Source organism: Ostrea edulis, chromosome 1 (assembly GCF_947568905.1).
Source record: "Ostrea edulis chromosome 1, xbOstEdul1.1, whole genome shotgun sequence".
In the NCBI taxonomy this organism is placed as follows: Eukaryota; Metazoa; Mollusca; class Bivalvia; order Ostreida; family Ostreidae; genus Ostrea; species Ostrea edulis.
In genome coordinates this window covers 41,971,489-41,990,101 of record NC_079164.1, presented here as the reverse complement: position 1 = coordinate 41,990,101, position 18,613 = coordinate 41,971,489, and the positions used below count along the sequence as shown (strand labels likewise).

At 37.0% G+C, this 18,613-nt stretch overlaps 1 protein-coding gene across 1 annotated transcript; it reads left to right on the top strand.

Moving 5' to 3' along the window:
• The first annotated feature begins 576 nt into the window (after positions 1–576).
• LOC125655756 (uncharacterized) lies at positions 577–18,339 on the top strand. The gene is made up of 10 exons (XM_056149384.1): positions 577–1,026; positions 1,373–1,545; positions 1,790–5,139; positions 5,248–10,063; positions 10,296–11,749; positions 12,398–12,606; positions 12,686–12,847; positions 13,975–14,185; positions 14,657–14,852; positions 16,303–18,339. The coding sequence occupies exons 6-10, from the start codon at positions 12,433–12,435 to the stop codon at positions 16,502–16,504; spliced, it is 945 nt and encodes a 314-aa protein (XP_056005359.1). The 5' UTR covers positions 577–1,026; positions 1,373–1,545; positions 1,790–5,139; positions 5,248–10,063; positions 10,296–11,749; positions 12,398–12,432; the 3' UTR covers positions 16,505–18,339.
• The last annotated feature ends 274 nt before the right edge of the window (positions 18,340–18,613 follow it).

The following is an 18,613-nucleotide window of genomic DNA, read 5'->3' as shown; positions in this document are numbered from 1 at the left end:
AACAATACAAGGGAGATAAACAACAATCATTAATCTTAGAATGTTAAACTCTCCATGATTCGTATCTATAGTTATCGTTACTGGATAAATCGAAATAACTTAAGTCTACTGCTCTGACTTCTAGATAACTTTAATGCATTGTCAACTACTGTGTCTCAATAATAATTGAAACATCGATCATTGACCTTGTATCTATTAAAGTTCAGATACAGCATAACCTGAAGGTTAAATTAAAAACAAAAACAAGAGCTAAACCACAAAGAAACAAAAATAACCCAACTTTAATATCAAAGAAAGAAATCTGTAATACTGATGATATATACCATCAAAAACAAAAATCAACCCTATTAATATAAAATAGAATGAAAATTGAACTGGTACACAGGCATTAAAAATAAAATATGCCTAAATAACTTATTCAAAACTAGTAGACAGCAGGAGGTTTTAATTTTCTACCCCACCTTGATTGTCTCATGGTTTCAGGACTTGGCACATTAAAAATTGGTGACGCAGTATCGGTTACTGCATCGGTTAATTCTGGATTCAAACATGTAGGGAGTTCTATTGACTCAACAAGAGGATTATCCACAAATGTCCAATTTCAAGTGGAATGATACCTTCACAAGGTTAAAGTTGGTCAACATGAACAACTTGAAAAGGGCTTTTAGAATCTTACTGAATTCGATAAACGACATCAGTAATTAATCTTTTTTATCACTTTATAGGCCCTGTACAGCCCAAACTTAGCTTTAAACCGGCAGCTGGTAGATACCACCTCCAGACAAAGTCATTTTCAGACTATTCTCTTGGCTTTAATCCCCTATCGTAATATTGTTTTGCTTGACTGCTGCCTGTCTAAGGGTTTCAGACACAAAATTGTAAGTGCCAGCCAAAACTGCCTTTAACCACTCTATATATTCTACAGGGCAATTAGGAGTAGAAGGAGGATTTCCTATATGATCTACTGGGTTCAAAATATGATTTGGAGAGCAACTTGTATTTTCTTGAAAAGTAGATCTACATACGGTAAGGACATAAGGAATATTATCATCCCAATTATCCCTATTCTCGTTTGAACATTTGTAACAAAGTCACATTCATCCTCAACTAAATCATCTGACTGTGGCCTATATGGACTAGTGCATGTCTTATCGATGTCTAATTTCTCACACAAGACACTGTTCAAAAGTTCTAACTCAAACTCACGACCTTGATCTGAGTGAATCTACTTAGGAAAACCAAATCTACAGAAACTTTCAGCTACTACTTTGTCTCAAAACTGCCAATGCAGTATGAACAGAAACTGTCCAAGCTTCAGACGACTTGTAAAAATAATCACAGAAAATTATGATGTACTCATTGTCATTGCTAGATTATCTATGCCTACAGTGTACCCTATCTAATGGAGCGCCTGTGATTGACTGGTGAAGAGGAGATTTTCTTAAACCTGGACCAGCTTTCACACAAACATCCCACTCTTTACACTAACGCTTAATGCCAGAAGACATAACAGGCCAATACACCCTACGATTGACAGATTTTGTGGTACGCTCTATACTCAAGTGACCAGCATTTCTGTTATCATATAAATCATGAAATATCTGAGATCTGGTTTGCCTTTAAGCAACTAACAACAAAGACTCCCTATCATTTGGTAAAATCCACTTGTAATACCACATATTGTTTTCAAAGACTCTCATAAAACATAATAAGTTTTTAAGTCAGGAGACGCATCTAGGAGGCTTAACTATGATGCTTTCTTTCAAATTGATAAACTGTCTAATTCCAGGCTCTTGATGCTACCAAGTTCTTAATTGATCAACTGACCAAGTATCTAACCAGTTAGACACCATTTCATAATCACAACTTACACCATTGTCATCAGCAGAATTGCGAGACCCTGACTCCGCCGAATTGAATCTATCTACGGTTCTCACAGAAACAATCCCAGTGGGAGAGGACAATGAATTTCTGTCCAATTGCATGGGCACTAATCTGTTTGACTACCAGAATCTACATACTCCCCCAAATGACAATCAGGACAATCCTTGCGTTTGCAGTAACTGAAAGGCCTGGACAAACCATCGGCATTAAAATGCAACCTCCCTGGCCTATTCTGAATGGCAAAAATCATACGTCTCTAATACTGAACGCCATCCAGCCAAACTTCCTTCTGGATTCCTGAAATTCTTAAGCCAGATAAACGATGCATGATATGTTTTGATCGTGGAATGTCTACCCCCACAAGACATGTTGATACTGCCTGATAAATGTAACCACTGCCAACTACTTCATTGTAAATGGTACAATAACTGACTTCTGACTTTTCAATGTTCTACTGGCATAAGCTATAACCTTCTCTTCACCATTCTGAATCTAAGACAAAACAGCACCTATACCTAACATGCTAGCATCTGTATCCAAAATAAATTCTGATGTACTATCTGGATAAGCTAGAATAGGAACTCAACAAAGAGGTTCCTTAAGACTCAAAGGAGGTCTGACATTTAGAAGTCCAACAAAATTTCTTCCCTTTTCTAGTTAAATAATTTAAGGGAGCGGCAATGGTTGAAAACTCAGGAATAAACCTCCTATCGTAATCAGCTAGACCTAAAAGAACTTCTAACATCAGACATGTTATTAGACACAGGTCATTCTTTAACTTTGTAACATTTACTAGAATCATACTGAATTGCTTTGTCTGACGCTATGTGACATAGAAATGGTACTACATTTTGAAACAGATCACATTTGCAAGGTTTCCCCAAGTCAAATTCGATGGCCCAAGTCTAGTAAACACGATCTTATGATTTTCTAAAACTTGATCAAAACATTTTCCAAAGGCAATGCTGTCATCTAAATGGCAAAGGCATTTTCCCCATCTCAGACTTCTGAGAACTAATTCAATTAACCTCTCATAACAACTGGGAGCATTGCACATGCCAGAAATAACCGGAAAATTGTATCAGGGTTCTACCAACTGAGAATTTTCTTTTCCAGATAAATTGCAACTAGGCCTCTCATACGTAGACAGTAAATGTTGAGGGAGCTCTGGAGAAATAAGATCACTCCCAGGCTCTGAATTCAAAATGTAAACCTCGTGTACAGAAGCTACAATTGTGTGTTTCTTGAACCTAACAGGACTGTTGGAAATATTTACAATTAAAGATAAAATCTTCTCTGGATTGCCTAAAGTCCTACATGTAGAAACTAGCAGAACCTTTTGATTAAAAAGCTGATAGGGCTCAATCAAACTTTGTACAGATTTGTCAACACTGTCAAATGAATAGGTAGGAACTATTACAATATACCAATTCGCAGTCAGGGGAAACAACTATGTTCTTGGCAACTTTAACTCTAGCCAGACAAGAGCTGTCTCTCTTCCTAACAGAACAGACTGACCTCCAAGCACTAAGAGACCTCTGGATATATGAAATGCCACATCATTGCTCTCGGAGAAATCGATACCAACTCAATTTTCCCAACTCAGTAACAATGAATTCATAACAAAAACATAATATCTCCTATCCGAAATTCTAAGGCAATATTCCCTAAAACACGCATTTCACTAACATCCGCAGTGGACAAAAACAAAGAGCAAGGTCTAATAGGGGGTCTATTTTCTAAATGCATACAAACATTGTCAATCAAACAAGCCTGAGAACCAGTGTCAGCTAAAAACTTATTTACACGTTTTCTGCACCAAGTTTACTCTAATTTTCTGAGGAACCCTATGGGCTTCTAGGGTTACCCCTACCTGTTTTCCTGAATATTTTCAGACTGGGTTGAAGCAGATTTGGTGTTACTTTGACCTACCTTAACAGGGACATTAGTGTTTTAAGCCGTACAAAATTTTGCTATATGGCCCAATTTATGACAATTGTAACTTTCTACAACTTTTCCTAACTGACGTTTACCTTCCCGTTGCTTATTAGACAGTTTATTAATTCAATGCTAATTTCTAAAGACTTCAATGCACTTAACAATTCATCAGGGGATTTAACTTGACTAGACTGTACAGCAACAATTAGGCTTAGTGATAGAAATGTGTTGCCCCTTAACTGCTTTGAATTATGTGGCTGAAGAAATATCACTCTCTAATACCTTAGGATGGTGTAAAATGACACGAGACCAAATGTCAGTATTCCCAATGTTATTCATAAATTGCTCTACAATGACTATTTCCCTATCTGCATAAGACATGTCTGGGAAAGCTAGATTTCCTAATCTCCTAAGAGCATACCCCTGATCAGAGGGACTTTCCTCCACCTTGCGTAATTGAGGTCTACTATGAGCTCCTGGGGGCAAAATATATGTACTAAAATGGATTTAAGAGTACCATAATCTTTAAGTTGGCTTTGAGATATTTCACCTAATATGTTCTCACCTTAAAAGGACATAATACGCTGTTGGGACATATATGCATATGACCAACCATCAACGGCATACACTTGCTCAAAATGCACAAGATAATCTGGCCAAGCTCGACTTCTACCCCCACACTTGTCTGGTTCTTTATCTTTTCTTAACCTGTCTGTGGGGACTACTAGTATCTGCAGAGGCAGCAGACATAGTTGTCTGCAACCTATCATGACCTCTCGCATCTCTCTCATTCATTGCAAAATATATTGGTGCAGGTGCTCTACTTTCATGCATTTCTCTTATGCTTGCTAGAGAAGTTTCTGTTTTCTGTTTTTCTCTCATTCACACCCAAATGAAACATGGCGTCTACATCTCAATGTCTGCTCCAGCTCGTCTCTGCATCCCTGGTAGTCAGATATCAGCTCGTTTAGTGCTTTCCCCATATCTGAAATTTGATTATGAATACTCTGTCCTTCTACACTCTCGCATTCATCCACCACAGAGGGAAAAGGAGAATGACGACGGACAGACAAAAGCTTACTCCTTGCACCCTGGGTAGATTATAACTTTTCAACTCTAGGTGTCGATGTAACTCGCCCTACCATATCAAACTAGAAGGATGTGAAGCCGTGGTTTTTTATTCAGGAATCCTGGTCACGGCACCAAACTATGTAACCGATAATAAAGATTAAGGAGGCCCAGGTTCAAACTCCGATAGGGTCCGTTGACCATCCCTGGACTTGCAAGTGAAAGTCCTGTCATGGGCTACAGAATCTGGTGTTTCTTCGAGGGATAAAAAAATTGAAGGAGGGAGAAATACAGCGGTCAGACGGGTTTGATCGCCGGTGGCTAGTTAGCTCAGTTGGTAAAACACCAGAGATTCAGGGAGCCTGGGTTTAAATCCTGGTCTGATCTGTTGCATTTTCTCCCTTCCTATTACATTTGGTGCCGTGACCAGCCCCTTGAGCTGACATGTGAAAAGGCCTGCCTAGGGATTAAGGTTCTGGGTTGATGTCTTCAAGTGTGAAGACATTAAAGGATGGAGGAATGTAGCAGGCAGCCGAGTTCTATCGCCGGTGCCGGACAGCTCAGTTGGTAGAGCACCTGACAAGGGGGCCCGTGTTCGAGTCCCAGTCTGGTCCGTTGTATTTTCTCCCTTTCTGTTACATTTGGTGCCGTTGATCACTCCTGGACTTCAAGATGAAAGTCCTGCCAGGGGCAAAAGAATCTGGGTTGTGTCTTCGATGTCGGAGACAGTTTAAGGAGGGAGGAATGTGGAGGTCAGCCGGGTTCGATCGCCGGTAGTCGGATAGCTCAGTTGGTAGAGCACCTGTCTAGAAATGCAGGGGATCCGGGTTCGTATTCCAGTTTGGTCCGTTGCATTTTCTCCCTTCCTGTTACTTTTGGTACCGTGAACCAGCCCCTGGAACTGACAAGTGAAAATACCTACCAGGGGATTAACATCCTGCGTTGATGTCTTCCAGTGTGAATACATTTCAGGAGGGAAAAATGTAGCAGTCATAGGGGTTTTATCAGCGGTGGTCAGTTACCTCAGTTGGTAGAGCACTTGACTAGAGATTCAGGGGGCCTGGGTTCGAATCCCGATCTGGTCTATTGCATATTTTCCCCTCCTGTTACATTTTGGGCCATAGACCAGCCCTGGAACTGACAGGTGAAAATGTCTGCCAGGGGATTAAGAGCCTGGGTTGATGTATACAAGAGCAAAGACAATTTAAAGAGGGAGCAATGTAGCGGTCAGCCGGGTTCTATAAGCGGTGGCCACATAGCTCAGTTGGTAGAGCACTTGGCTAGAGATTCAGGGGGCCCGGGTTCAAATCCCGGTCTGGTCCGTTGCATTTTCTCCCTTCCTGTTATATTTACATCACAAAGACTTGTGAGTGATGTATTTCACTTGTAATTCAACAATTGCTTTCCTGACCATCAGAAATACCTTTGTTTACGCATTGTAAACATTGAAAATGGGGAAATAAAATTTGAAAAATTTCAGTTCAAATCGTTGCCACACACACACATACCCCCCCCCCCCTCCCCCCAAAAAAAAACAACCAAACACTATTCCTTTTTTTAATGGTGGTTCATGGTTTGGGGGAGAGCTAGATGATATGTTCTATGGGAAGGAGGTTATAAGGGGTGGGTGGGTGTCTTATTGAATGGGATTTTTAAACACTTTTACAATATCACTTGCAAATATGTTTTATGAGTTTTTAATGGGAAATAAATAAAACTATTCTCTAAGTCCAGTTGTTCTCCCCTTGACCACTTCCTGTTGTATACAGACGCTGGATTCTGTTAATTCATGTCTGTAAATTAGTCCTACATGTAACAAATTATGTAGGATTTAAAGAAGTTGCTTATTATTTGATGAGTGCTGCTAAGTAGTTGATGATAGAGTAAATTTCTAATTTACATTAAAGCATGTTAATATTGTTTGTGTTTGGAAATTTTGGCTAAGATAAATGATGTAAAAAAAATGTGCAAATGTTCAGATCGAAATACTTGTCACAGAATTTTGAATTCACAAGGAATATTTGAACCCAGCTTATATAGATGTTTGCAAATAAATATTCTGCATGTATGCACACGGAATCCCATTTTCTCTGATCGATGAGACATATTTATATGTTTATATGCACTTTAGACGTGTAGTTCTAGTTCTAGGATATTGACAACCTCTGGTGCATTCACATTGAACTTCTCAGTGAAAAAAGACCGATAGACTTGTAGCCAGGCATTGTATTTACATACTTATTGTGCTACTTTAGGCTACATTATTGTATTTTCATTGAACCGAAACAAAGCGACTGGTCGTTAAGTGGGCGGATCTAACTATATGACTATATTTGTCGGTGTTGGCTACTTACGTGCACAGCAACTGTGATCAGAGTGTTGTGGCTCCTTTGTCCACCGTTTCTTCTGAGTAGAAGAGATCTTAGAATATCTAGAAACATTTTTTGCAGACCTACATCCGTGTTTGCGATACCTCGCCATCTGTCAATTTCCGTCTGCTGACAACGTAAACATTGTGCCGAAAATCACGCGCATGTGTCGTTATACGTTACAATCGTTAAAAACATCAGCTCGGTACTGCCTTCAAATTATTTAATCAAGATTTGGTTTCTATTGTTAAATGCTATGTATCAATACTTTTAAAAAAAAAAACAACCCAATATCAACAAGAATCATATTCAATCAATGTTACGACATCCATGACCTACATACGTCAGTTTGAGTTGCACAATGACTTCAAAAACGTCACAATCATTTCCCCTTAATACGAGTATTGATGGTACTGCTGTTCCTAATGAGAAGATAGAGAGTTTCCCTATACATATATCCCAATCTAAACCTTTAATCCGTGTGACCACCTTACCGCGGGGGTCATGATTTGAACAACCTTGAATGTACACTGTACCAGGAAGCTTTCATGTAAAATTCAATTTTTCTGGCCCAGTGGTTCTTGAAAATAAGATTTTCGATTAAATGACCACATCCCACTTTTGCCATTTCTTGATACCCCCCTTCCCTTTAGGAAGGAACATGACCCTTTATTTGGAGAAATCCAAATCTTTTTACCAAGAGATGATTTGTGCCAAGTTTGATTAAAATTGGCCTATTGGTTCTTGATAAGATTTTTAAAGAGCTGTCTCAATTTATTTTTTTTATTAATTCCTATTGTACTGGCCAGAGATGAGACAATTTTCCTTGTGAGTGCGTTTAATTTTTATTCGTTATGATGATGTCGATGAATACGATGATTATGTTGAATATGACGATTACGTTGATATGATGATTACGTTGATATGATGATTACGTTGATATGATGATTACGTTGAATATGCTGATTACGTTGAATATGAGGATTGTGTTGATTACGATTTACTACAATAAATGTAAAAGAATAACATTGTAACTACAAGTTACTTCAGTCAAATATGATCATGCATCCTAGCAATGTTAATTATGATGTAGTACACATCTTAGCAATGTTAATTGTGACGTAGTACACATACTGAAAAAGGGTATATTATCAATAGAATTCACTTCATTATAACTATAATAGTTACTATCGACTATACTTACATAAATGTACGATACCTAAATACTGACACATGTGCAAAGAGCCATAGCTCTTTCAACCAGAGACAAAGAAAAAACACACATGGCGCAGATGGAGTTATCTTCCGTTTTTACATAATTATGAATCTTGCATACCGAGTTGCATACGTGACCTAACACCCAAACTTCATCAATAGCATTATATATAATGAGTGTAAATATGATTGCATGTACGTACTGTATACTTAAATGATAAATTTACACTGAAATCACTAAGTATGCATTCTATCAAATAAATAAATATCAACCTACTGCGCACTGTCCTGCATTGCTAAACATCACTTTCTGTATCTGTATCTGTATCATACTCAAAAAGATATGTTATTGAGGAACTTGGTGTGTGCGCATCGAGGTAGTAGTCGTGCTGGTAACTTTCCTGCAGTGCAATATAACATACAAATACAAACAGTCACAACATAACATACAAAGTTGACACTCACCAAGTATATGTTGGTAAACTTTTCTAGAGTACCAAGACATTTGGTGCTGAGCGAAGCGAGGGACCAAATCGAGGGGCGAGAGAAAAGTTTATCAACATACTTAGTACATTTTTCACACGAGAATGTTGTGATTGCATTGAAGAGGCAGATTCTGATATAGTTAGAGGACATTCTTTGTTCATGCATGCAATTGGATGACTACATCCATTTATATTTGTTTTTAAGAACTTAAGAATGTGACCAACACATTGAATAGTCGTTGTTTTTTCTATTCTTTGAAGCGGGTGCATGATTATTTATTTATATTTGAAATCCTAAGCTCAAAATTTTAACCCAATCTATGAATGAATGACTTAAATTGTTTCATGAGTGTTGCATTAGAAAACTGAATAAAAGTTTTCTTATAACAGTATAAGTTCCTTGGGACAGGATGTGAATAAATATATAAATCAAGACACTCCAACCAGTTTTATAATTAGATTGAAACAAAGCTCAGGCGAGTTGTTAAAACTGGGGAGTCGCAGCGATTAAAACACCAAACTGTGGAATGAGCCGTCAAATTCAATTACTCACAGATGGTTGATAAACTCAATATGCAGAGCAAGTGAGAAGTGGGAGTTTAAAATTTTGGATTATTCAACTGTTACATGCAGCTGCTTCTTAAAAAAGATGTAAGTATGAATATATTTATAATCATCTTTAATATATTTCAAATTTACTGTGTAAATTGTTCCCATTCTTATCATGTTTATGCTCAAAGGCACTTGAAGTTAATGTAGATATTCAGTAACTCGTGCTAGGTGCCTGTATTTGGTTGTTGCTCTGCTAAGTTCACTTCAATACTGTACATGTAAAATACATTGTTTTGTACATTTGTAATAAATACTACACTATACATTTATTATTTTGTACATGTATCTAAAGGTCGTTTCAGTTAACTAATATAAATATATGTTTGTGATTTAAAGCTTGGAAAACTTGTATGCATTGGAGGCGACAGTGTTCAAACATGTGTTCAGGGATACTGTCCTTTTTTATGGCGACAACCTTAGCATTGCAATTAAATTGGAGTGGGAAAGGAACAAAAAGACGGCTATCAAATCTAGAATTAAGAGACATAGTAAGTAAGTAGTAGAGCATTGAACATTTTTCTCTCAACTTGTCTCCATCTAATGTTTATTGTATACATGATCATGTTTTTTGATAGAGGTATACTCAGGTTTATAGACCAATATGCACCTGTAATATACATGTACGTTATTGTCTTTAAAAGACTTAATTATATGATCTATATGTTGGATTCTGTACCAGTACTTGATTTGTTTTCAATACCAAATTATTTGTATTTTCAATCAGAGGCTATCAGGATAAAAAAGAAAATCTGAAAGAGCGGCAAAGGCAACAAAAGGACAGCGAGGAAGTGAGCCAGGATTGAAAACTTTTAAATCATTATTTTCCAGAAATGTCTACCATCATCTATTTCAAACCTATTTTGTAACTTTTGACAATTTAATTCATATAAAAAATCATTTTACAGAGAATCATTTGTAATGTTTTCTTTCTAAATTTATGCATTATGAATGCAGGTCAAAATGTGTATTGTACTTTTTCAAACAATCATGGGAAAAGGTCAATATAAGTATAATTTACAAATGTATTTTCAACAGGTATTCATTCAATTTGTTTTCATAGATGTAAGTTACTAGTATAGCCAACAATTGACCAACAAAAAAGAAGCTTTAGATCAATAACCGTCAATATCCGACCTATCCTTTCAACCAATGAAGGGCCAACCTATAACCAACCAGTCTATTTGTCGGCTGTTAGTTGGCTTACAATATTATCTACGTTGGCCCAACAGTAATGTCATCATTTCAACAAAGGGCCAACCAAAACAACCAACTACCAATATTATATTGGCTGTAAGTTGGCTTACAATTATACCTACATTGGCCCACCAGTATGCCAACATGTTGGACCAACGTTGGGCCGATGAGCAAAATGACCGTGGGCCAACATAGGACTACCAACAGTGGCCCAACGTTGTAAAAATAAATTGGGCCAACATTGGCCCGACGTTGTCTTGCTATCTGGGGAGTATGTCAGAAAGCTTCCACATAAATTGAACTTTTCCGGCTCTGTGGCACAGACACTAGCTTGTTTCTGTAAATAACTTACGATCTCCGTATACTAATAATAACATGCGTTTATTATTAGTATACAGAGGTCGTAAGTTATTTACAGAAACAAGTGCAGGCTATGTCCTGTGGTTATTGAGAAGATTTTTAAATGCCCCATCCTGTTTTTACGATTATCTCCCCTTTGATGAGGACACAGAGGACATGACCCTTCACTTGAACAAACATGAATTCTCTTCACCCAAAGATGATTTGTGCTCGGTTTGGTTGAAGTTCTGGAGGAGAAGATGAAAATGTGAGAAGCTTACGACGCCGCCAATGACGGACAACGGAAAGTTTTGATTAGAAAAACCCACTTGGACCTTCGGCTCAAGTGAGCTAAAGAGTAATCAGAAAACGCGAGCCTTCAGCTTAGGTGAGCTACGCGTATTGACACATGTAACACACGTGTCCCACTAAAGCTGAAAAGTTTATTTCTAACAGGACCGAAACAGCTGAATGACGAAATACGAATTTAATTTAAACTGGTACTCGGAGGAACCAAACTCAAAACATCCGGTCACGTTTTGGTGTGTTTGTATAACTTTGTATACACGTGTGTTATATAATGCAGTTCATCTCCAAGTTTGTTTAAGTTACGCAAGCTTTTTAAGCACGGCTGGGTTTTAAAAGGTAAGAAAATATTATATATGTTAGATATGGATATGATATTATATAGGCCTAACTTAAAAAAAACTTTTGTGGGAGGGTAAGGAAAGATTACACACGTTTATTAATCTGTTAATAATTTAGCTCCTATAGGCTTAAACACTGTTAAAGAATATGACAAACATGTACCCCTAAAAATAGAATGTTAAAAAATATTACAGATGTTAAATAAAATATAACGGTTTAATCGTGGGCAGACCTGTTAGAAACCATTATACAAAATACTTGCATTGTACATCACATTTTCATACACCAGCTATACACATGTACTAGATTATAGATATAATCGTCCTACATTGTATGTTGTTCATAGGATAATTTATGAACATGTCCAACGCAATTCGCAAAAAAAATAACCAAAATTTTATTAAAATGTGTATAGGGGGGGGGGGGGGGGGTAGATTTATGCATAATCATGAAATTTAATTGTATTTTTGACTTTCATGTGTGAGAATGCCCCATGGCCCCATTTGAACCCTGGCACATTATTAGCAGAAATATTTTAAACTGATTGCATTATTTCCACCACTTTTTTTTTCTTTTACATTACTGTTGAATAAAAGCAAATATTAAGTATTCTATGTAGTGTAACACCACTCTTACATGTTTCAGGTTACAACTTGAATCTTTTGCACAAACTCGGTAAAATGCTCGTTTTTGAGACGGACACAAACAATTTGGCGATATGTGCCATTGTGACAGTTGCCATGCAGTTTTCCTTCTTCTTGTTGGCGTGCTCATGCAAGTTTGACAAAGTCACGGACTTTGCAGGGGGCACGAACTTTGTTATTTTGGGAGTACTAACATTTTTCCTTGCAGAAGTAAGTAGAATTATTTGCATTACATGGTTCTTTCATTATAATACATGTTTTATACCACGGTCCTGTTCTTCTTTTCCAGACATACCAATGGCGTCAGATTATGGTGACTGTTTTCATTGTTATATGGGGCCTTCGTCTTTCTGGTTATCTGCTCTACAGGATTATAAAGATTGGAGAAGACAAACGATTTGATGATAAGAGGGAAAACTGCCTGGCATTTGCAGGATTCTGGACCTTTCAGGTGTAGTAGTCAATAATATGTAGATTACGTACATGTACATCATTTGGACTTGTGAAAAAGCAGTGACAACATTTTACATGAAATCCCAATACATTTTGATATACTACATAGATACAGCATTTAGAATTGATATAGCTGCATTAAATTTATATCCTATAGACTCAATTGATCATTTTTCTTTTCTTTTTTAGCTCACCTGAGTCGAAGACTCAAGTGAGCTTTTCTGATCAAAAGTCCGTTGTCTGTCATCCTCGTTATTGTTGTAAACTTTTCACATTTTCATCTTCTTCTCCAGAACCACTTGGTCAATTTCAACTAAACTTGGCGCAAAGCATCCTTTATTCAAATAAAGGGCCATGCCCATTTCAAAGGGGAGATAATCACAAAAATGCAAAAATAGGGTGGGGTCATTTAAAAATCTTCTCAAGAACCACTGGGCCAGAAGAGCTGAGATTTACATGAAAGCTTCCTGATATAGTGCAGATTCAAGTTTGTTCAAATTATGGCCCCGGGGGTAAGATGGGGTCACAATGAGGGATAAAAAATTTACATACTAATATATGAAGAAAATCTTTAGATATGGGCCAAGGTGACTCAGGTGAGCGATGTGGCCCATGTGCCTCTTGTTTTTAAATGATGTTGAAAGTTGTAGTAGAGTTAAATGTCTTGACAATGACCCATCATTTCTTCTGTGTTATTAAAACTTTACAGACACAAACATGTACAAAGACCTCAATAAAATGTGTTGAGTACATAGTGTATCCGGTTCCTGATAGATAATGAAAAATGGTTTTGATATGTGATTTTTAGTTGGATCTACCTCCTTAATTGAGAAGTGAAAAAAATATGTTGGGATGCCTTTGTTGTTGATTGATGTGTACGGCTGATAATCTAATTGTCTGATGTCGTGTTGAAACATCTGTATCACAGACAAGCACATACAATGTATGATGCACACAAAAAATTGCAGCAATAATGAGTTATTGGTTACAACAGGTAATTTTTGGTCCTAATACATGTGATATAGATTATAGATTACCAAATGTAACATATGTGACCCCCTTTGGTTCACAGATTACTAAGCCATGTAACATACATGTGTATATTTATCCCCCTTCTATTTACAGGCATTTTGGGTGTTTACAGTTAGTCTTCCTGTAATATTTGTGAATGCCCCAGACAGTGCTGTTTATCTGACCCCTGACAATGACTGGACACCACAGGACATTATTGGTGCTGTACTGTTTGTTACAGGATTATTGATTGAAACCTTTGCAGACTTTCAGAAGTTTGGTTTCAGAAATAATCCTGCCAACAAAGGCAAATGGTGCGATAAAGGTGATGTTTAATATGATCAATATATGTACTTTACACATAGACCTGCATGACTTACTGAGATGTGATTTATAGAAAATACATGTATGTGTTGTTATACGTCCCATTTTTTGTCCCATTCATGTATTTTTTCAAACATATAAAGACATCACCAGCTTTAAGTGAAGTGCCTTCAAATATTTGACTTATGCATGGAACTATGACCTGTTGTGGTGAGGGTTCTTTATCCTGAGACACAGTTCATGTCTGAGAACACCTGTAATATTTACCTCTAATGCCAAGTTCTTGGAGTAGTAACAGTCACTAGCTATGTTTTGCTCTGGAATAGAGAATCAAACCCGGGCCTTGAATTGTGAAGCAAGTACTCTAACAACTAGACTACCAGGGCAATTCATTTCCTTACTATAGTAATGCTTAGAATTTGTATAGCTGAAAAATGGAAAGCAGTTTTGAAAATGTTGATACTTATTGTAGGTGTGTGGAAAGTCTCCCGCCACCCTAACTACTTTGGCGAAATCATCATTTGGATTGGGATGTTCATTATCAGCACGAGTATCTGTGTGGATGGGAAGTGGGCTGGAGTTCTCAGTCCACTGTTTACCATGGCTATTTTACTCTTCCTTAGTGGTATTCCGCTACTAGAGAAAAAATCAGATGAGAGATATCGAAAGTAAGTCAAAATGACCAATCACAGAAAGTCATACTTCTACCAGGGAAAAATCAGATGAGATGTATTTAAAGTTAAAATCACCAATCATAGAAAATGTTCCCTCTTCCTTATATAAAATCGGATGAGAGATACTGAAAATCACTAATCATAGAAAATCACCTCTTTACTATAGCAGATATTGAAAGGAAGATAAAATAAATTGTAGTACAGTCAAAACTGCCATAGCAACCCACTGTATTAACCGACTCACTGTCGTATGTGACCATAAAAAGTTCCCCCCAAGACGTTACTTTATATATTGTACCTGTATTAAACGACTACCTGTCTAACGCGACCAACGACCATGATTTCTACAACCTTTTCGTGTATTTTCACGAAAATTTACCTCTATTTAACGACTGTACATTTTTTGATTACACCGCGATTACTACTTTCGATTTTGGTTGAGCCGACTATTCTGGGAATTATCGCCCCTAACACTTTCGTTTTATAAATCAGGTAAATATTGTGCTTTAGGACTGAAATTTTTCCTGCATGAGATACTCGAGGTTTCTAGAATAATGACCGGAACTAGCGGCTCACTTTGACATGTCCCGAGTATTTGACACGTCCGAGTTCAAGAAAGTTGCCTGCATTAGTTCAAAGCTTAAAAGATTTGCTGTGCATGTACAATGAATCGATATTGTGATTTATTTAAATAATGTTTCTCAAATTGAATAACATATTTCCAGCATGTATTGTACAAAAGGAGACACAACACTTCATTTGCTTTTTTACCACAAGCATTGCATTTTTTAGTTAGTGTACAAGTAGGCTATACATAAATACTCTTTACAACAAAGTGTTTATAAGTTTTAGAAAATTTACATGCAGTTCATAAATGAGATATAAATCTCACGTAAATGTGTAATATGAAATGCATGTTTATCATTCTTAAACAGATAAAATGTAATGAATAATAAATTATGATACAACATTCTAGATTTTTAACTACAGTGTATTATTAATTTTATTTTACAACTATTTAAACCGTACTTGATATTCTTAATGATAAATTCCAAATACATGTAGTCATTTTCTCCATTGTACAAATTATTCGCAAAATTTTATCAATTAACTGTGGAAAATAGGCAACCTGTATTAAGAGACCACCTGTCATATGTGACCTTTTTTCCATTCTCCGTTGGACGGTCTCTTAATACAGGTTTGACTGTAAATTATCCCATTACTTGAGAAAATATGTGATGAGAGATATTGAAAGGAATTTAACATCACCAATCGTAGAAAAATTAAAAAACTATATAGTGTTCAATTGATATTCTGATATCCATTGCTCCATTCTCTAATAAACCTTAAAAGCTCAAAGTAGCTGGTTGATTTTCATTTTCTTCAGATGAAAAACACATTGAATTCAAAATTTTGTTATACATTGTTGTATCATTTATTGCAGAGATGAAGCTTACTTACAGTACAAGAAAAGGACCAGCCCTCTGATCCTCCTACCCCCTTCCTGCTATGGCTGCCTTCCAGGGTTTTTTAAATGTCTGTGCTGTTGCGAGTTCCCCCTGTATAATTATCTAGACCCAGAGGATGAGAAAGTCAGTATCAAGCCTGTTGGTAATGAATCTAATAGAGAACAGGACAAAGTGTAACCTCACCAGAGCTACAGGACCCACACCTTACAGGAGCCACGCACTACAGGACCCAAATGCTACAGAACCCAAACGCTACAGGACCAACATCTCACAGGACCCACACCTTACAGGACCCACACACTACAGGACCCAAATGCTACAGGACCCACACCTTACAGAACTCATACCTTACAGGAGCCATGCACTACAGGACCCAAATGCTACAGGACCAACATCTCACAGGACCCACACCTTACAGAACCCACACCTTACAGGACCCAAACGCTACAGAACCCAAATGCTACAGAACCCAAACGCTACAGGAACAACATCTCACAGGACCCACACCTTACAGGGCTCACACACTACAGGACCCACACCTTACAGGACCCACACCTTACAGGAGCCACGCACTATAGGACCCAAACGCTACAGGACCAACCTCTCAGGACCCACACACTACAGAACCATTTTGATACAGAACCCACACATCACAGGACTCACATCCTACAGGACTTGCATCATACAGGACCCACACACTACAGAACCCTTTTAATACAGGACCGGCAGGTCACAGGACTTGGAGCTACAGAACCCAGATGCTACAGGAACCACATGGATGAAGCCAAAAAAATAAATAAATGAAATAGGTGTGTTTCCTATTACATCTTGGGGAAAAAAATTAGGATTGTTGTAGGCAAATATTTTTTCTTTGGTTTTTTGTTTATTCAGTAAAAATTTGCCTGGTATCACTGGGGAAGAAACTTATACACGATACATACATTTGTGAGTACTGACATGTTGCATCAAGTGTTCAGTAATGGGTAAAATACTAGAATAAACCAAAAAATGACATTTTGACAACTGATTTTACTCTATTTCATACATGATTGCATGTGAATCTGTGTTGGTCTACTTGCAGAAAGCATACACGACACCATTTTGACAATTTCCGATTTTCCGATAATTTGAATATCGAGCCTGTACTTATTAAATTTATTTAATTTGAGAAATGAAGTGTACATAAATTAAGGACTGGAATTTATCTGAAAATTGGGTCAGGAAAAAAAAATTTAATTTAGGGTTGGTCGGGTAAACGAAAACACACCTTTTTTTTTCTTTTTTCTTTTGGCTTAATGGAAAAACAAAGAGTGAGTTTATGCCTGAACAAATAGTTTTATGCTGAAAAGAATGGTGGAATGAAACCTATCTCAGATACATTTCCTTTCAATGTGACAGACTGTTGTATCACAACGTAATTGTACTCGTGTGTCTCGCAATGTATCATGCTTTTCAATTATATTGTCATATTTTAGTGGTGCCATACTTTAGTGGTGCTTCAGATGAACAAATATTACTTTATTTTATTTGAGAGATTGTAGATTGAATGAGAAAGTAAAATTGTAACTCAAAGGGTCAGTGAGTAGATGTATGTGTTATTCAATCTGTGTACATTTATGTTGTAGTTCCTTCTGAATTTTTGTCTGACGGGTTTTTTTTTTGTTTTGTTTTTGGTTTTTTTATAGTTTTATGAATACTGAGTCATGCTAATTTGAAACATCGTTCCTGTAAAGGACAAATAAGTCTTTTACAAAGACTTAGCTACATGTTTCCAGTCACTTTTGCTTGACACATCACATCTTCAACATTTGTTTTCTTACAAGCTTTAATCTCGATTATTTTAAGTCGTTAAGAATATCAATTTATTCTACCAACATACTATTTTATGAACATGTGATATATAGTTCTTGCTTTTTATTTATTAAGTATTTTTTATATATCATAACATTATAATCACTGCCTTTTGTGATTTGTATCATTTTCATGATTAAAGTGGAATATATTTCACTATATTTACATTTCTAATGTTTTTATATCCCCCGCAACAAGTTGTGGGGGGGGGGGGGGGGGTTATACTGGAATCGGGTTGTCCGTCCATCCGTCCGTCTGTAGACGCAATGGTTTCCGGGCTCTAAAGCATTATCCTTTCCACCTACTGTTACCATATCATATATATGGACTACCCATGGGATGAAGATGTTCCCTATCGATTTTGGGGTCCAAAGGTCAAGCGCACTGGACATCGAAGTAGCAATATGGTTTCCGGGCTCTAAAGCGTTATCCTTT